Genomic DNA, 20795 nt, shown 5'->3' with positions numbered 1-20795 from the left:
GTTATGTGGTCAATTTTGGAATAAGTGTGATGTGGTGCTGAGAAGAATGTATATTCTGTTGATTTGGGGTGGAGAGTTCTATAGATGTCTATTAGGTCTGCTTGGTGCAGAGATGAGTTCAATTCCTGGATATCCTTGTTAACTTTCTGTCTTGTTGATCTGTTGACAGTGGGGTGTTAAAGTCTCCCATTATTATTGTGTGGAAGTCTAATTCTCTTTGTAAGTCTCTAAGGACTTGCTTTATGAATCTAGGCGCTCCTATATTGGGTGCATATATATTTAGGGTAGTTAGCTCTTCTTGTTGAATTGATCAGGCTCACTCTGTCGCCCAGGCTGGAGTGCAGTGGCGCAATCTCAACTCACTGCAAGCTCCACTGCCCAGGTTCACACCATTCTCCTGCCTCAGCCTCCCAAGTAGCTGGGACTACAGGCATCTGCCACCGCGCCCAGTTAATTTTTTGTATTTTTAGTGGAGATGGGGTTTCACCATGTTAGCCAGGATGGTCTCGATCTCCTGACCTCGTGATCTGCCTGCTTCGGCCTCGCAAAGTGCTGGGATTACAGGCGTGAGCCACCGCGCCAGCCTTTTTTTTTTCTTTTTTTTTTTTTGAGATGTAGTTTCACTCTTGTTGCTCAGGCTGGAGTGCAATGGTGCAACCTCGGCTCACTGCAACCCCTGCCTCCTCGATTCAAGCCATTCTCCGGAGTAGCTGGAATTACAGGTGCCCACCATCACGCCCAGCTAATCTTTTTGTATTTGGTGGAGACAGGGTTTCACTATGTTGGTCAGGCTGATCTCGAACTCCTGACCTCAGGTGATCCACCCGCCTCAGCCTCTTAAAGTGCTGGGATTACAGGCATGAGCCACCATGCCCACCCTTCTAGTATACATTCTTAAAGCATGTTGTTCTTAAACTGTTACTAAAAATATTTCTCTGCTTACTTGGCTTTTATATGTTTTTCCTCCCACTGCACTGTGATCTCCTTGGGGGAAGAACTGTGTCTATTTTGTTTACTAATGTCTCCCGTAAACAGCACAGATCAAGGCATGTAATAGGTATTCAATAAAAACACGTTGAACGAGGCTGGGTGTGGTGGCTCATGCCTGTAATCCCAACACTTTGGGAGGCCTATGCAGGCAGATTACTTGAGGTCAGGAGTTTGAGACCAGCCTGGCCAATATGGAGAAACCCCTCTTTACTAAAATACAAAAATTAGCTGGATATGGTGACACACGCCTGTAATCCCAGAACTTTGGGAGGCCCAAGGCAGGTGAATCACTTGACATCAGGAGTTCAATACTGGTCTGGCCAACATAGTAAAACCCCGTCTCTACTAAAAATACCAAAATTAGCTGAGCATAGTGGCGGGCACCTGTAATCCCAGCTACTTGGGAGGCTGAAGCAGAAGAATCGCTTGAACCCTGAGGCGGAGGTTGCAGTGAGCTGAGACTGCACCACTGCACTCCAGCCTGGGCGACAGAGTGAGACTCAGTCACACACAGATACAAAATAAAACCACACATTGAATGAATAAGTGAATAATGAGTGACTATGCAGAAGGCCTTATTATGGATGTGATGAAAAGAGGAGTTTTCTTCTAGCAACAGGAATGTAAGCTGCCCCATCAGATTGACCCTCACTGCATAATGAAATATCAGCATTTCCCCCATTCCCTCAGAACATACCCTGTGTATTCTTGTTCCCAGTGACTCTTGAGGATGGTCACATTTAATCCATTTGATGGGGATTCTCAGGTGACCAGGGTCTTTGTTTTGTTGTTTTGTTTTTCTGGGTTTTTTTAGCCAAAGCAGAAGTTTGAGAGGCCCATCTGTGTTTCCTGGAGCACTGATGTGAAGGGTGGAAGATGGACATCCTTTGGCTGTGTGGTTCTGGAAGCTTCTGAGATGCATACCATCTGCAGCTGTAATTGGATGGCAAACCTTGCTGTTATCATGGCTTCTGGGGAGCTCACGGTTAGTAATGATGATTTGTTCCCTGAGGCAGAGTATCTGCCTCCAAATCCAATGGGAAAATATGGATGAAACATCTGTTGTGTGTCTCCCAGGGGGTTGGGTGTTGTGGGACGGAGTCATGGGGACAGAAGGGGTAGGTGATATGCCTTTGCCCCTGCAGAACTTACAGTCTGGTTGGAAGGCCATGAAACTCAAATATACAATGAGAAATAATGACCCTAAATAGGGCCAGGCACGGGAGCAATCACAGATCTTACTTAATGAGCACCTACAGCATGCTGGGCTCTTTAAGTTAAGTGGTTTTGGATGCACTTCACAGAATGGGCAAAGTGGCCCATCTAGGCCTGAAGCTAGAAATTGGGGCAGGTGGAATTCAAATCTGGGGAAGTCTCTTTCGACTAAAACATGCAAATGGGTCAAGAAGGAATGCTGTAAGAATTCAGAGGTGTTGGCCGGGCGCGGTGGCTCATGCCTGTCATCCCAGCATTTTGGAAGGCCAAGGCAGGTGCATCATGAGGTCAAGAGATTGAGACCATCCTGGTCAACATGGTGAAACCCCATCTCTACTAAGAATACAAAAATCAGCAGGGCGTGATGATGCATGCCTGTTGTCCCAGCTACTCCAGAGGTGGAGGCAGGAGAATCGCTTGAATTGCTTGAACCTGGGAGGCAGAGGTTGCAGTGAGCCGAGATGGCACCCCCGCAATCCAGCCTGGCAACAGAGCAAGACTCCGTCTCTCTCTCTCTCTCTCTCTCTCTCTCTCTCTCTCTCTCTCTCTCACACACACACACACACACACACACACACACACACACAAGAATTCTGAAGTGTTTGCAAGGGAGCTGATGATAGATCGAGAGGAAACAGAATATGAAATAAGGCTTGGTGAATAAGTAGATTCGGCAGAGAGGAAGGACGTCCTCATTAGTGTTGTAGAAAGCATCCTTTCGCCGGGAGCGGTGGCTCACGCCTGTAATCCCAGCACTTTGGAAGGCCGAGGCGGGTGGATCAGGAGGTCGGGCGATCGAGACCATCCTGCCTAACACGGTGAAACCCCGTCTCTATTAAAAATACAAAAAATTAGCCGGGCATGGTGGCGGGCGTCTGTAGTCCCAGCTACTAGGGAGGCTGAGGCAGGAGAATGGCGTAAACCCGGGAGGCGGAGCTTGCAGTGAGCCGAGATCTCATCACTGCACTCCAGCTTGAGTGACAAAGTGAGACTCTGTCTCAAAAAAAAAAAAAAAAAAAAAAAAAAATCCTTTCCTATTATGGTAGACCCAACGTTTAATTCCCTCCCAGGGAGGCCATAAGTCCGTGCGGTTTTAAGGACCATGTGGCTTAGGATTTAAGAGAACTGGATCCAGAACAAAACTGACTTAGTTTCAAGTCTCGTCTCTACCACTTTCTAGCTGTGTTTTCTTGGAAAAGCCACTTAACTTCTCTGCACTGAGCCCAGCTCTCTCATCTCAAAAATGAGAACAACAACACAAAATGCTGATGATCACTAGCATTTATATAGTATGTTTCTGGCACAGTTGTACTTTAAATGTTTTCTTTTAATCCTCCTACAACAACCCTGTAAGGCAGTTACCATTAATATTCTCTTTTTAACAGATGAGGAAACTGAGGGCAAAGAGCAGTTAAATGTCTTGTCCAAACTCATACAACTAGAAATTGGTCAGTTTTCTTTTCTTTTTTCTTTTTTTTTTTTTTTTTTTTTTTTTTTTTTTTTTTTTTTTGAGACTGAGTTTCTCTCTTGTGGCCCAGGCTAGAGTGCAGTGGTGCGATCTCGGCTCACTGCAACCTCCGTCTCCCAGGTTCAAGTGGTTCTCCTGACTCAGCCTCCCGAGTAGCTGGGATTGCAGGTGCCCACCACCATGCCCAGTTTTTTTTTTTTTTTTGGTAGAGACAGAGTTTTGCCATGTTGGCCAGGCTAGTCTTGAACCCCTGACCTCAGGTGATCCACCCACCTCAGCCTCCCAAAGTGCTGGGATTACTGCGCCCAGTCAATGGTCAGTTTTCCTAACCACTTTGTGACAATATCATAGAGAGGTGCTCATAAGATGGTGCCTGGCATATCTTTAACCCACAGAAAGCACTCGGATACATTTAAAATCAATTTTAAAATTAATTATGAATAAATGGCATAGAAGAAGAACTTAGCTTGTCATGTTCCACTCCTGAAGTTGGAGCATTCCTGAATGTCTGCATTATCAGTTGGGATGCAGTACAGGAAGGAAAAAACACCCCAGGTATTTCAAGCAGAAAGGGATTTAACACAGGGAAGTGGGTGCTCACAAAAATCTCTGGGAGGGGATGGAGGAGTTGAAGTCAGGGGGCTGTCACTTCAATGTTGGCTTCAAGATCATCCCCCAATGCAGCTATAACTCAGAGGTCAGAAATTGCTGCTGTCGTTTTGCCACCCCACTCCACCATGAAATTGGGGACTGGACAGTTGAAATGTGGAATTAAGCTCACTCCTGTCTGCCAAAAGCTGATATTTGCCTCCCTTCTGCATTCCAAGACATTCACAGATGTATCTCACTGGAGAACCTAAATTACATCCAGGACCTTAGTTCCCAAGGATTCTGGGAGATGTAGTTTGTGGACATCCAGTCCCAGTAATACCTGGAGTAGTGCATAGGACAGGGCTGGGAACAGGTGCTGGTGGATGCCAGTTGATTGCAAAGGATAATGAAGGACAGTATCTAGTTCACTGAGTGTTAGAGGGAGAAAAGGCCCCCAAGTTAATTTTGCCCGAGCTAGGGTTTTAGATAACTGTTCTTCCCACCTGAGGGGGATTTTGATCCCATTCTCAGGCCAACTATGGAATTCCTTCCTGACAGATGGACTTCTGCTTGTACGTCATTAGCCACGTGGGCATGATCATCTCCTTGGTGTGCCTCGTCTTGGCCATCGCCACCTTTTTGCTGTGTCACTCCATCCGAAATCACATCACCTACCTTCACCTGCACCTCTGCGTGTGTCTCCTTTTGGCCAAGATCCTCTTCCTCGCCGGTATAGACAAGACTGACAATCAGGTCTACATCGCTCGGGCTGTGTCCCTACCAAACCCCATCTTCTCCCCACCTGCCTCAGCTCATTCCTACCCAATCCCCTCTACCCCTATTCCTACCTCAGGGCCTTTGCATAGGCTGTGCCCTCTGACTGTAACACTCACTTCCCAGCTTCTCACCTGCTTGACTCCTTGTGATAGCTCTCAGTTCAAAATTACATCCCTGATCATGTTATGAATTCTAGCGGTTCCTTCTATTACTCGTTTCTGTTTGTTTGTTTGTTTTTGATACTGAGTTTCGCCCTTGATGCCCAGGCTGGAGTGCAATGGCATGATCTTGGCTCACTGCAACCCCCTCCTCTTGGGTTCAAGCAATTCTCCTGCCTCAGCCTCCTGAGTAGCTGGGAATACAGGCATGAGCCACTATGCCCTGCTAATTTTTTTGTATTTTTAGTAAAGATGGGGTTTCACCATTTTGGCCAGGCTAGTCCTGAACTCCTGACCTCAGGTGATCCACCCACCTTGGCCTCCCAAAAAGTGCTGGGATTACAGGCTTGAGCCACAATGCACAGCCCCTCCTATTACTTTCTAAACCAGAGGTTCTCTTCCTGGGTGCTTTCCCCGCCAGGGGAGACTTGGCAATGTCTGGAGACATTTTTAGTTGTCACAACTGGAGGAGCGTGCTACTGGTATCTAGCAAGTAAAGGTTAGGGATGCTGCTAAGGATCTTGTAGTACACAAGACAGCCCTCCATGACAGAGGATGATCCTGCAATAATGTTACAAATGTCGATAATGCTACAGCTTAGCATCTCGACTTCTCTTTCTTTTTATTTTCTTCCTTCCTTCCTTCCTTCCTTCCTTCCTTCCTTCCTTTAAATAAACAATTATGAAATATCTTGTCTATGCTAGACTTTGCTCTGAGTGCTGAGTATTCAGAGATGTACAAACACCCAAGGCCCAAATTCTCATGAAACTCATCGTCTAGTAGTGGAAGACAATTTGCAATTACACAAGCAATTAAACATGGTAACTTATGATAGTGATAGCTGCTATTTTAAAAATGTAGTGAGCTCTGCTAGATGGATACCAGGAGTAGAGACAGGATGCCCTATCTAAGGATAGCCAGGAGTGGCTTCTCAGAGGAGGTGACATTTGAGCTGAGATTTATTTATTTATTTGTTTATGTGTTATTTATTTATTTTAAGACAGTTTTGCTCTTGTCGCCCAGGCTGGAGTGCAGTGGTGTGATCTCGGCTCACTGCAACCTCCGCCTCCCGGGTTCAAGCGATTTTCCTATCTCAGTCTCCCAAATAGCTGGGATTACAGGCGCCCACCACCACGCCCAGCTAATTGTTGTATTTTTAGTAGAGATGGGGTTTCACCATGTTGCCCAGGCTGGTCTGAAACTCCTGACCTCAGGTGATTCACCTCCCTCGGCCTCCCAAAGTGCTGGGATTACAGGCGTGATCCACTGCACCCAGCCTGAGCCAAGATTTCAATGACAAGGTGTACCAGTGGAGAGATCTGCATAGAGGGGGACGGGATTAGGAAGTTGTGAACTGGAAAATGAGCTCCACCTCGGGCACCAGGTAAACATTTCCGGTACATTTGCCCAGGAAGAAGGTCTCAAAGAGAAAGCACGGTGGTCTAAAGGAAACTGAACTGCAACCGGGACCATCCTGAGTGTCATCTGAGTCTCACCTCCCAGTGTTCTCCTCCACTAGGGCATTCGCTGGGGCAGGGTTAACTGTAAGGTCCGGACTCTGAGATGAGCACTGACTCCTCCTATTTCTCTCCATAGTTGCTGGCTGAATACAGAGACAGAGTTCATCTGGAGTTTCTTGGGGCCAGTTTGCACAGTCATAGCGGTAAGCAAATACTACAGCAGCCTGGCGAAGTGTGTTCTGGAGGAGGAGCAAGGAGACCTGCGAGATCTGGAATTTCCAGGGACGTGTGCAGCTGAGAGGGTCACTTATTCCCGTCAGGAGTTCTCTTTTCCAGGCCAGGTGCAGTGGCTCACGCCTGTAATCCCAGCACTTTGGGAGACTGAGGCGGATGGATCATCTGAGGTCAGGAGTTCGAGACCAGTCTGACCAATGTGGCGAAACCCCGTCTCTACTAAAAATACAAAAAATTGGCCAGGCACAGTGGCTCACGCCTGTAATCCCAGCACTTTGGGAGGCCTAGGCGGGCAGATCATGGGGTCAGGAGATCGAGATCATCCTGGCTAACACAGTGAAACCCCGTCTCTACTAAAAATACAAAAAATTAGCCGGGCGTGGTGGCGGGCGCCTGTAGTCCCAGCTACTCGGGAGGCTGAGGCAGGAGAATGGTGTGAACCCGGGAGGCAGAGCTTGCAGTGAGCCGAGATCATGCCACTGCACTCCAGCCTGGGCAACAGAGCGAGACTCCGTCTCAGAAAAAAAAAAACAAAAAACAAAAAACAAAAAATTAGCCAGGTGTGGTGGCAAGCACCTGTAATCCCAGCTACTCAGGAGGCTGAGGCAGGAGAATTGCTTGAATCCAGGAGACACGGAGGTTGCAGTGAGCTGAGATCATGCCACTGCACTCCAGCCTGGGTGACAGAGCAAGACTCCATCTAAAAAAAAAAGAAAAAAAATGGCAGCTCCTTCTTCCCTTTTCTTTGTAAACCATGTGGACAGTAAGGAGAAGACAACATGTTGCCAGCCAAGTAAAGACTCCATTTGCATAATAAAAGATCAGGGTGGGTGGCCAGCATCCTCGCGCTCTATGTAAATGTCACACTGGGTCCAACCAATCTTTGGGCCCTATGTAAATCAGACACCGCCCCCTCAAGCCAGTCTATAAAATCCGGTGCACTTTGCTGTGGGCCAGAAGTCCCACTCAGGAGGCCCTCTCTCTTGCAAGACACAGAGATCTAGTCTCCTTTCTCTTTCTTTTGCCTGTTAAACTTCTGCTCTTAAACTCACTCCTCATGGGTGTCAGTGCCTTGATTTCCTTCACATGAGGCAATGAACCTCCGGTATTAGTACCCCCAGACAACAACTCCACCTCAGAGAGACTCATGGACCCGTACACAAGATGGATACAATTATGGTCCCTCCCAGGGGCATTTGCCTTTCAGAAGGAAAACAAAATTCGTGAATCAAAGAAATTACTCTCGGACTTAAAATCTCAAGAATGAAATATTGAAAAGGAGAACTCTTTTTTTTTTTTTTTTTGAGACTGAGTTTTGCTCTTGTTGCTAGGCTGGAGTGCAATGGTGCGATCTTGGCTCACCAAAACCTCCACCCCGCTGGTTCAAGCAATTCTCCTCTCCTGCCTCAGCCTCCTGGGTAGCTGGGATTACAGGTGTGCACCACCACACTTGGCTAATTTTATATTTTTAATAGAGATGGGTTTTTACCATCTTGGCCAAGCTGGTCTCGAACTCCTGACCTCAGGTACTTTGCCTGCCTCGGCCTCCCCAAGTGCTGAAATTACAGGCACATGCCACTATGACCAGCTAATTTTTGTATTTTTAGTAGAGATGGGGTTTTACCACGTTGACCAGGCTAGTCTCGAACTCCTGACCTCAGTTAATCCACCTGCCTCAGCCTCCCAAAGTGCTAGGATTACAAGCGTGAGCCTCTGTGCCCAGCCACAGCCACCATTTTGAACGTGCCTAGTTCCCAGGTAGCCCCTTTCCTATTGGCACAACTGCCAGCATTCACCCGTGAAAGCTTCTAGCTTGCCTTTCTATGTCTATAGCTCGATTCCACCAGCTGCTCTCTGTTAGAAAAGAAAATGATTTGGGAGCTGCTTTTCATTAAAAGGAAAACCTTACCGAGGACTTCCTTACCCTCACTATCTGCCTAAATAATTCTTTTTTAACTCCTATGTCATCTCCTGGGCACAGATGTTGAATGAAAGAAAAAGTAAAAAGAAATTAGGAGGAATTGTGGGGAAAGGAGTGAGATGACAGAGGGAAATGGTGGATCGAGGCAAAGGGAGGCTGGGGGATGATAAACACCCATCTCTTTGCCTCCCAACCTCCATCCAGACTTGACAGCCCTGCCAGATGATGATTCTTCTGACTCTCATTCATGGTGACTCATTCCCTTATGTCTTTTGTCATATTTTTTGAGGATTAAATTTTTTTTATTTTAATTTTGTAGGCACAAAGTAAGTGTATATATTTATGGGGTATATGAAATATTTTTATACAGACACAGAATGCATAATAATCACATCAGAGTCAACGAGGTATCTGTCCCCTCAAGCATTTGTCCTTTGTGTTACACACAATCCAATTATGTTCTTCTGGTTTTTGTTTTGTTTTCTTGTTTGGTTTATTTTTATTTTTATTTTGAGACAGAGTCTTGCTCTGTCACCCAGGTTGCAGTGCAATGCCATGATCTCAGCTCACTGCAGTCTCTGCCTTCCAGGTTCAAGCAATTCTCCTGCCTCAGCCTCCCAAGTAGCTGGGATTACAGGTGTACGCCATCATGCCTAGTTAAGTTTTTGTATTTTTAGTAGAGACAGCGTTTCACCATGTTGGCCAAGCTGGTCTCGAACTCCTGACCTCAGGTGATCCACCTGCCTCGGCCTCCCAAAATGCTGGGATTACAGGCATGAGCCACTGTGTCTAGCCTCTTATAGTTATTTTTAAATCTACAATTCAATTATTATTGACTATAGTCACCCTGTTTTGCTAACAAATACTAGATCTTATTCCTTCTTTCTATTTTTTTGTACCCATTAACCATCCCCTCTTCCCCATTCCCCGCCCACCCCTCCACTATCCTTCCCAGCCTCCGGTAACTGCAGTTCTACTCTCTAGCTCCATGAGTTCACTTGTTTTAATGTTTAGCTCCCACAAAGAAGTGAGAACATGTGAAATTTGTCTTTCTCTGCGTGGCTTCATTTGTAATTTTTAATTGACCGATCTAAATCTTGGGGATGCTTGAAATTAAATTCCTCCACAGAGGTTTTGTGCTGATTCTAGCAGATTTTTTTTAATGGGGGGTGTGTATTAATTTTCAGGGGTCACCGTAATAAGCTACTACATGCTGGTGGCTTAGAACAACAGAGATTTGTTATTTCACAGTTCTGGAGGCTTGCAGCCTGAAATCAAGGTGTTGGCAGGGCCACACTCTCCACGACAGCACGAGGGTGGGTCTGTTCCAGTCCCCTCTCCAACAAATTTTCCCATTTGATAAGAACACCAGCCAGGTGCAGTGGCTCACGCCTGTAATCCCAGCACTTTGGGAGGCTGAGGCAGGCGAATCACCTGAGGTCAGGAGTTCGAGACCAGCCTGGCCAACATGGCAAAAGCCTGTCTCTACTAAAAGATACAAAAAAATTAGCCGGGCATGGTGGCAGGCATTGATGGTTCCAGCTACTCAGGAGGCTGAGGCAGGAGAATCGTTTGAACCCGGGAGGGGGAGGTTGCAGTGAGCCAAGATAACACCACTGCACTCCAGCCTGGGCGATAGAGTGAGACTGTCTCAAAAAACAAAAACAAAACAAACAAACAAACAAAAAAAACGCCAGTCATATTTCAGTCATATTAGATTAGGGTCTGCCCTAATGAGTTCATCTTAACTTGATTATTTCTGTAAAGATTCTATGTCCAAATAAGGGCATATTCTGAGATCTTGAGACTTAGGGGTTCAACATATCTTTTTCTGGAGACCCAATTCAACTAAAACTGGGTACGACGAACCTGAAACAATTTTAAATAAATGCCTCATCTAACAGCTTCCTAGATTGTAGTGTATAATTGAACTCCCAATCCGTGGAAGGCCAGAGCTGGGGTTCTTTTCTTTCCCCTCCTTCTTCTCCTCCTCTTTGTCCTCCTCTTCCTCATCTTCCTCCTCCTCCTTGTCCTCATCCTTTTCTTTTTCTTTCTTTCTTCTTTTTTTTTTTTTTTTTTTTTTTTTGAGGCAGGGTCTTACTCTGTTGCCCAGGCTGGAGTGCAGTGGTGCAATCATGGTTCACTGCAGCCTCAACTTTTCGGGCTCAATCGATCCTCCTGCCTCAGCCTCCCAAGTAGCTGGAACTACAGGTGTGTGCCCCCATGTGGCCCAGGCTGGTCTTGAACTCCTAGGCTCAAGCCATCCTCCCACCTCAGCCTCCCAAAGTGCTGGGATTACAGGTGTGAGCCTTGGCAGCCGGCCCTCATCCTCTTCCTTACCCCTCTCTTCCCCTGCTTCCTCTACTCTGTCTCTCTCCTCTCTTTTCTTTTCTCTTTGTTCTTCACTAAGATCCAAAGCCTAGACAGAACAGTTACCTTATTTCCTCTGTTGGCCAGAATTTTCTTTTCTTTTCTTTTTCTTTTTTCTTTTTTCTTTCTTTTTTTTTTTTTTTTTGAGATGGAGTCTCACTGTGTCACCCAGGCTGGCACAGTCTCGGCTCACTGCAAGCTCTGCCGCCCGGATTCACACCATTCTCCTGCCTCAGCCTCCCGAGTAGCTGGGACTACAGGCGCGTGCCACCATGCCTGGCTAACTTTTCGTATTTTTAGTGGAGATGGGGTTTCACTGTGTTCGCCAGGATGGTCTTGATCTCCTGACATCGTGATCCGCCTGCCTCGGACTTCCAAAGTGCTGGGATTACATACGTGAGCCACCATGCCCAGCCCAGAGTTCTCCTTTTATAGGTGTTCTGGCCCTTGTCCATTTGTATATCCAGCCTCTCCATCCTTCTGCTTGACTTTGCAGATCAACTCCATCCTCCTGACCTGGACCTTGTGGATCCTGAGGCAGAGGCTTTCCAGTGTCAATGCCGAAGTCTCAACGCTAAAAGACACCAGGTACAGCCCTCTTTCATCTCTCCTCCTCTTTTAATTTCCTCTTCCTTCTTCCCAGAAAAGTTCTTTGAGCACTTTTTGTGTGCTGGGTCCTATGCCCGAGACAGAGGTGATGAGGTCTGTTTAGCATATCACACCACCTAGATCTGGAGGCTTAAAGTCCAGCTCCCCCGTCTCTACTAAAAATACAAAAAAAAAAAAAAACTAGCCGGGCGAGGTGGCAGGTGCCTGTAGTCCCAGCTACTCGGGAGGCCAAGGCAGGAGAATGGCGTGAACCCGGGAGGCAGAGCTTGCAGTGAGCTGAGATTGCACCACTGCACTCCAGCCTGGGCGACAGAGCAAGACTCCATCTCAGAAGAAAAAAAAATAAAATTCCAGCTCAACTATTTACGAGCTGTGTGACCTTAGGCAAGTTACATAACCTCTCAGAAGCCCATTTGCTTCACCTACAGAATGGGGATATTAATATTGCTTATTTTAGGTGCCTTACAAAGCGTTTAGCACAGTTACTAGGAACAGCGAGTGTTTCATATATTACAACTACTAATAAACTTTCTAATTTTTCCCTGTGCATTCTTATATGTGCATATTTACAAGAAACTGAATCATAGTATTTGGTTTTTTATGTTTTTTTTTCTCTCAAGAATGTCCTGACGATTTCTGACTTAGATATTATTCTACAATATGATTTTCTTGCACAGCATTTTAGTGTAAATTTGTAGCACATTGTATTGAAGTCATACCATATTCATGGACACTTAATTTGCTTCTGTGTGTTATCGGTTTTGTTTTGTTCTCCGTATAAAAAATACTGCTTTGAGCACCCTTGTAGGTAAATCCTTCCACACCGTGGTTATTTAATTGCAACACAAAACATGAAACTACCTAAATCCAACTGCCTAAAGGGTAGGTTGGATTGTAATGCTTCTAGTATGTGCGACATAAATTGATTTTCAGAAAATTTGTTTCCAATGATGAGAATATACCTATTTACTTGCAACATTGTCAACACTGGAGTTTATTGTTTTTGATGCATTTTTTGCTGATTTAATGTGTGAAATATTCTGTCTCATTGTTTTTGTTACACATATTTTATATTAGGGATTTGGAACTTCTTAAACACTTTTATAGATCAGCTGTGTTTCCTAACTTCCTCACTCAACTACTGTTCATTTCAAGAAACTTCAGCAACCATCATCTAGGTTTTATTGTCAGTAACCTAATAATATTCTTTGCTTCTTTTTTCTTCAGTATCCAATCCCTTATCCATTTTAAATATGTTTGAAAAGTTAGTACAAAAGTCAAAAAGGAGGCTGGGCACGGTGGCTCACACCTGTAATCCCAGCACTTTGGGAAGCTGAGGTAGGCGGATCATGAGGTCAGGAGATCAAGACCATCCTGGCTAACATGGTGAAACCCCGTCTCTACTAAAAATACAAAAAATCAGCCGGGTGCAGTGGCGGGCACTTGTAGTCCCAGCTACTCTGGAGGCTGAAGCAGGAGAATGGTGTGAACCCAGGAGGTGGAGACTGCAGTGAGCAGAGATCACGCCACTGCAGTCCAGCCTGGGCGATAGAGCGAGAATCTGTCTTAAAAAAAAAAAAAAAAAAAGGCAAAAGGTAAAACAAAGTTGGTACATACACATGGCAGAAAATTTAAGCAATAAATTTCACATCAGATGAAATTCACCATTTTAACCATTGTAAAGCATGTAATTCAGTGGCTTTTAGTACATTCACGGTGTTGTGCCCTGACCACCACTATCCAGTGGCAGATCTTTTTTTTTTTTTAAGAAAAAATCTCACTCTTACCCAGGCTAGAGGGCAGTGGCATGGTCCTGGCTCATTGCAACCTCCGCCTCCCGGGTTCAAGCGATTCTCCTGCCTCAGCCTCCTGAGTAGCTGGGATTACAGGCATCTGCCACCACATCCAGTTAATTTTTTGCATTTTCAGTAGAGATGGGATTTCACCAAGTTGGCCAGGTTGGTCTTGAACTCCTGACCTCAAATAATCCACCTGCCTCAGCCTCCCACAGTGCTGGGATTACAGGCGTGAGCCACTGAGCCCGGCCTTTTGGCAGAACATTTTCATCATCCCCAAAAGAAGCCAGGTGCCTATGAATACTGTCTTTCCTTTAACGCTGCCAGGTCTCCAGTTCTGCCCCACCTGAAGCAATCATTATTATACAAAATGTGCTTCCTTTTAGAATATTCTGTGCCTGTACATCTGCGTACCTTTACATAAATGATAGGATACTGTATGTATTGTTCTGCACTTCACTGTTTCAAAATGATATATAGATTATTTCATAGCAATACTTGAGGCTAATAACAACTAACACAAATTCTTATTTTGTGCCAGGCACTTGTTTTCTTTTCTTTTCTTTTTTCTTTTTTATTTTTTATTTCTGAGACAGAGTCTTGGTCTGTTGCACGATCTAGGCTCACTGCAAGCTCTGCCTCCCGGGTTCAAGCGATTCTCCTGGCTTAGCCTCCGGAGTAGCTGGGATTACAGGAATGCGCCACCATGTCTGGCTAATTTTTGTATTTTCAGTAGAGACGGGATTTCACCATGTTACCCAGGCTGGTCTCAAACTCCTGACCTCAAGTGATCTGCCCACCTCGGTCTCCCAAAGTGCTGGGAATAGAAGCGTGAACCACTGCGCCCGGACTTTTTTTTTTTTTTTTTTAACTTGCAAGATTCATCCATGTTCTGTCATATTCCAATACGTCATTCCATTTCATGGCTGAATAAGATTCCATTAAATAAATATACCATATTTTGTGTATTCATTGTTGGATACTTGCATTGCTTCCGCTAGAGGGAGAGGAGACTGGGAAACAATCAGTATGGGGTTTCTTTAGGAGCTGATAAAAATGCCTTGCTATGGTCGGGCGCAGTGGCTCACGCCTGTAATCCCATCAATCTGGGAGGCCAAGGTGGGTGGCTCACGAGGTCAGGAGTTTGAGACCAGCCTGGCCAAGATGGTGAAACTCCATCTCTACTAAAAATACAAAAATTAGCCAGGTGTGGTGGTGGGTGCCTGTAATCTCAGCTATTTGGGAGGCTGAGGCAGGAGAATTGCTTGAACCAGGGAGACGGAGGTTGCAGTGAGCCAAGATCGCGCCACTGCACTGCAGCCTGGGCAACAGTGGGAGATTCTATCTTAAAAAAAAAAAAAAAAAAAAAAAAGCCTTGGTACTATATAGTGGTGATGGTTGCACAGCACTGGGATAAAATGGTGAATTTTATGTTAGGTGAATTTGACCTAAATAAAAAGAAAGGCATCACAGTATTTCATACTATGATTTCATCACTCATTTAACATGTCCCGATTTTTTTGGAACCATGGGTTTTTCTACCCTTTTATTACTACAAACAAAAATTCACCAAATCCACATGTGCACAGTGTCCATGTATATTGAAGGCTGATTGCATTTTTTTTTTTGAAATGGAGTTTCACTCTTGTCACCCAGGCTGGAATACAATGGCATGATCTCGGCTCCCTGCAACTTCCACCTCCTGGGTTCAAGTGATTCTCCTGCCTCAGCCTCCCAAGTAGTTGGGACTACAGGCATCCACCACCATGCCCAGCTAATTTTTGTATTTTTAGTAGAGATGGGTTTTCACCATGTGAGCCAGGGTGGTCTTGAACTCCTGTCCTCAGGTGATCCACCAGCCTCGGCCTCCTAAAGTGCTGGGATTATAGGCACCCACTACCACGCCCAGCTAACTTTTGTATTTTTAGTAGAGACGGGTTTCACCATGTTGGCCAGGGTGGTCTCAAATTTCTGTCCTCAGGTGACCTGCCCACCTCGGCCTCCCAAAGTGCTGGGATTACAGGCTTGAGCCACTGCACCCAGCCTGATTGTGTTTTAAATGTCTATAGGATTTGATTTTCCCACACCTCAGCTTGGAGACCCCAGCCTACATTTGTCCGCACCCAGGTGGCAAATTGCACAGTGGCCGCCTCAGACCATTCCTGGAAGCGGGGCCTACAAGGACAATAGCCACCTCCCAGAGCCTTAAACGCTGTACATCTCCTCCCCAGGTTACTGACCTTCAAGGCCTTTGCCCAGCTCTTCATCCTGGGCTGCTCCTGGGTGCTGGGCATTTTTCAGATTGGACCTGTGGCAGGTGTCATGGCCTACCTATTCACCATCATCAACAGCCTGCAGGGGGCCTTCATCTTCCTCATCCACTGTCTGCTTAACCGCCAGGTGTGTAGCTGCTGCCCTCCCCATCCCCTTTCCCCACCCCACCCCCAGCATCCCTCCACCCAACATCCCTGTCCCTGGACCATTTCCCTGCATCTGGATGTGCCTCCTTCTCCAGGTACGAGAAGAATACAAGAGGTGGATCACCGGGAAGATGAAGCCTAGCTCCCAGTCCCAGACTTCAAACATCTTGCTGTCCTCCATGCCGTCCGCTTCCAAGATGGTGAGAGACTGCGTGCTCCCTGCGGGTGCTGGTCAAGGGAGGTGCCAGCCACTTGGTGACAGCTCTGCCACGTGTTGGGTACTCAATGGGAGCTGAGGGTGCTCACCCTAGTTAGCTCATGGATGAAGTGTGGAGTTGAAGACAGGGGATTTATATGTATATATCAGCAGACACACACACATTATCTATCTATCATCTATCTATCTATCTATCTATCTATCTATCTATCTATCATCTCTCTATCATCTATCTATCTATCATTCTTCTATCTATCATCTATCTATCATCTATCATCTATCTATCATCCCTCTATTTATCATCTATCTGTCATCTATCTATCTATCATCTATCTATCATCTATCTATCAATCATCCCTCTATCTATCATCTATCATCCATCTATCTATCTATCTATCTATCTATCTATCTATCATCTATCTATCATCTATCTATCATCCCTCTATCATCTATCTATCATCCCTCTATCATCTATCTATCTATCTATCTATCTATCTCTCTATTATCTGTCTATCTATCTATCTATCTATCTATCATCCCTCTATCTATCTATCTATCTATCTATCTATCTATCTATCTATCATCCCTCTATCTATCATCTATCTATCATCCATCTATCTATCTATCTATCTATCTATCTATCTATCTATCTATCATCTATCTATCATCCCTCTATCATCTATCTATCATCCCTCTATCATCTATCTATCTATCTATCATCTATCATCCCTCTATCATCTGTCTATCTATCATCCCTCTATCATCTATCTATCTATCTGTCATCCCTCTATCATCTATCTATTATCTGTCTATCTATCTATCTATCTATCTATCATCCCTCTATCTATCTATCTATCTATCTATCTATCTATCTATCTATCATCCCTCTATCATCTATCATCTATCTATCTATCTATCATCCCTCTATCTATCTATTATCTATCTATCATCCCTCTATCATCTATCTATCATCCCTCTATCATCCCTCTATCATCTATCATCTATCTATCTATCTATCATCCCTCTATCTATCTATTATCTATCTATCATCCCTCTATCATCTATCTATCTATCTATCTATCTATCTATCATCCCTCTATCTATCATCTATTTAAATAAAATTTCAAGAATAAATAAGACATATATAATCTATAAGAGAAGATTTACATAGATATATTTGTATATGAATTATGTAACATATATTAAACATAATATATATTTTATATATTATGTTTATAAAGTAAATTTATATACACTTATTATGTACATATAATGTAAAATATTATATACATATAAATATAAGATGTAAGTTTAAATATAGATATCGGCTGGGCATGGTGGCTCATGCCTGTCATCCCAGCACTTTGGGAGGCTGAGGTGGGCAGATTACCTGAGGTCAGGAGTTTGAGACCAACCTGGCCAACATAGTGAAACCCCCATCTCTACTAAAAATACAAAATTAGCCAGGCGTGGTGGCGGGCGCCTGTAATCCCAGCTGCTTGTGAGGCTGAGGCAGGAGAATGGCTTGAACCCGGGAGGCGGAGTTTGCAGGGAGCAGAGATTGCACCATTGCACTCCAGCCCGGGCAAAAAGAGTGAAACTCTGTCTCAAAAAAATTAATTAAACAAATATAGATATCTTCACATATATATTTATATAGAGAATTTTTATGTATTATGGATAGCATATTTATATATGCAGATTTTCAGGAATATCGAAATATTAGAATGAATATGCAAATGGAGGCAAAGCTGATTTTCCCACTAGAATGTCTTTTTTTTCCAACAATCTTTTCCATGCCCCTAAAATGCTGTCTAGCATACAGTAAGTTCTTGGTGAATATTTCCTGAGTAAATAATAATTCAATAGCTTAGTTTCCTCACTGATAAAATGGGGATAACGGTAATCCTTACCTTGGAAGGGTATACTAAATATTAGATGAACTGGTATGCAACGGGGTTAGAAGAGTGCCTAGGACGTAGCAGGATCTCAGTGTTAAGCCTTGCAAAAGTCCAGTGAGGTAGGTATCATTGGTCTGTTTTCATTATGAGGAAACTGAATGTCATTGAGATTAAGTTTGGTGATTTCAGAATGAGCCACAGGAATCACCCACTGGAAAAACTGTCCAAATTACGGATGACATATTCTCTTGGCAATAAGTTTTTAAACATAATACGGTTGACTAGAGTTTCAATGAAAAAGACAGTATAGGTATAGAACATTTCGGAAAACAGTTGTAAGCATTGAAAACAAATAAAATTGAAATGTCCCATTATCCCAGCACATAAAGATCCCAGTGAGTCATATTTTTGGATGCAAGCACATTAGATCCAGTGGCTTAATTAAATAGGGAATGATTTTCCTTGCAAGAAGAGAAGTCCAGAGTTAGGTGTTGGCAATATTGCTGGTGTTGCTGGTTCTATGCTTAGTGGTGTTGTAAAAGCTCTAAACTAAGAATCTAGGTTTTCCCGTTTTCCATTCCACCATCAGCATGTTGACATTTTATTGTATTTTCATGGTTGCAATACGGTTGCCACAGCTCCAGACATCATGACTATGTTCAAGTCAAGAAGAAGAGGGATGGGCAGGACCAGAAAGCCCTTCTTTCATATCTCTGTCTTTAACAATAAAGAAAAGCTCAGAAAACTCTCAGTAGATTTCCCTTTATCTAGTTGGTGAGAAATGTATCACGTGACCACTCGTATGGGCAAAAAAATTGGAACCAACAGCTGTTTGACTTTCTGAAGTCCAATGTGGGTGCTCTCAATGCTGAGGAGGTTGAGAATGGCTTTTGGGTTTTCCAACCATGCCTGTCACACTAGGGACAATCGCATTTATCATTTTAATGTGTATCCTTCTAGTCTTTGTTACTGTATTTTTAATACTCCTGCCCCTGTAGACATGACCCTTGGAATCACGTTTGCATTAATCCCGCTGCAGACTCTGAAGAAATTCTTTTCTCTCTCACAGGGTTAAAGCCCTTTCTTGCTTTCAAATATGCTGTGGAGCAACAGTTGAGGACAGTAGTTTCCTGCAGGAGCCTACCCTGAAATCTCCTCGCAGCTTAACATGGAAATGAGGATCCCACCAGCCCCAGAACTCTCTGGGGAAGAATGTTTGGGGCCTTCTTCCCAGGGTTGTATGCACTGATGAGAATCAGGGGTTTCTGCTCCAAATGATCATTTTATCTTCTGTGCTCTGCAACTCTTTGAGTTCCAGAGTTTTTGAGAACAGACCCCAATTCAATGGCATGAACAAGAACATCTGGCTACCGTTTTGTTTTCTCCCGCCCTTGTTGGTGCATGGTTCTAAGCGTGCCCCGCTAGCGCCTATCACACGCCTGACGCAGAGGACCTCTCAATAAATGATTTGTCGGCTGGGTGCGGTGGCTCACGCCTGTAATCCCAGCGCTTTAGGAGGCCGAGGCGGGTGGATCACAAGGTCAGAAGATCGAGACCATCCTGGCTAACACGGTGAAACCCCGTCTCTACTAAAAAATAGAAAAATTAGCCGGGCGTCGTGGCGGGCACCTGCAGTCCCAGGAGGCTGAGGCACGAGAATGGCATGAACCCGGGAGGCGGAGCTTGCAGTGAGCCAAGATCACACCACCGCACTCCAGCGTGGGGGACAGAGCAAGACTCCGTCTCAAAAACAAAATAAGACTAAAAATAAAAAATAAATGATTTGTTGCCTGTCTGACTGATTTACCCTAGGACAAAGACTCTTCATGATTTTAAAGAAATGGTCAGTAAAACTGTAATGAGAGTCCCAGGGAACCAAGATGGTGCATAGACAGAAAAGCTACTTTGGCACAAACATTTAAAAAGAATTATGTTGGTAAGTAGGGGGACGTTTGATGTAGCAGAACTCTAACGCTTCCTGGAGGGTTGAAGCACTTGATGACAACACCCTTTGGAAAGTGCTTTGGTTTTCTGGGGTCCTTCAGGTAACCAAGACCTCCCTTTTTTCTAGAAACTTTCTAATGACTTGGCTAGGATTTAGGATTTGCTCTGTCACAGTTATCTCTACCCATCCTTAATTTTTTTTTTTTTTTGACAAGAGTCTCACTCTGTTGCCCAGGCCAGAGTGCAGTGGCATGATCTTGGCTCACTGCAACCTCTGCCTCCCGGGTGCAAGCGATTCTCCTGCCTCAGCCTCCCGAGCATCTGGGATCACAGGCAACCACCACCACACCTGGCTAATTTTTGTATTTTTAGTAGAAACGGGTTTTCATCATGTTGACCATGGCTGTTCTCGAACTCCTGACCTCAGATGATCTGCCCACCTCGGCCTCCCAAAGTGCTGGGATTACAGGCATGAGCCACTGTGCCCAGCCAATTATTATTATTTAGTGACAGATCTCACTCTCACCCAGGCTGCAGTGCAGTCGGCACAGTCATAGCTCACTACATGTCAAACTCCTGCACTCAAGTGATCCTCCCACCTCAGCCTCCCAAGTAGCTGGAGCTACAGGTGCCCACTACTATGCCTGGCTAATTTTTTAAAAAATTTTTGTAGAAATGGGATCGAGGGGTGGTCTCACTATGTTACCCAGGCTGGCCTCGAACT

At 44.7% G+C, this 20795-nt stretch overlaps 1 protein-coding gene across 1 annotated transcript in view; it reads left to right on the top strand.

Moving 5' to 3' along the window:
* ADGRE1 (adhesion G protein-coupled receptor E1) overlaps positions 1 to 19676 on the top strand; it is a 55053-nt gene extending 35377 nt beyond the window's left edge. Inside the window, exons 12-18 of the mRNA XM_017880047.1 lie at positions 1805 to 1975; positions 4823 to 5223; positions 6796 to 6862; positions 11681 to 11772; positions 15821 to 15989; positions 16105 to 16209; positions 19197 to 19676. Of these exons, the coding sequence (XP_017735536.1) occupies positions 1805 to 1975; positions 4823 to 5223; positions 6796 to 6862; positions 11681 to 11772; positions 15821 to 15989; positions 16105 to 16209; positions 19197 to 19202 (1011 nt within the window). The 3' untranslated portion in view covers positions 19203 to 19676. The remainder of the gene's footprint in view (positions 1 to 1804; positions 1976 to 4822; positions 5224 to 6795; positions 6863 to 11680; positions 11773 to 15820; positions 15990 to 16104; positions 16210 to 19196) is intronic.
* Positions 19677 to 20795: the final 1119 nt, after the last annotated feature.

The sequence above is a fragment of the Rhinopithecus bieti genome, unplaced genomic scaffold, assembly GCF_001698545.2.
Source record: "Rhinopithecus bieti isolate Rb0 unplaced genomic scaffold, ASM169854v2 scaffold_10589, whole genome shotgun sequence".
Lineage (NCBI taxonomy): Eukaryota > Metazoa > Chordata > Mammalia > Primates > Cercopithecidae > Rhinopithecus > Rhinopithecus bieti.
This window is presented reverse-complemented; position numbering and strand designations above follow the sequence as displayed.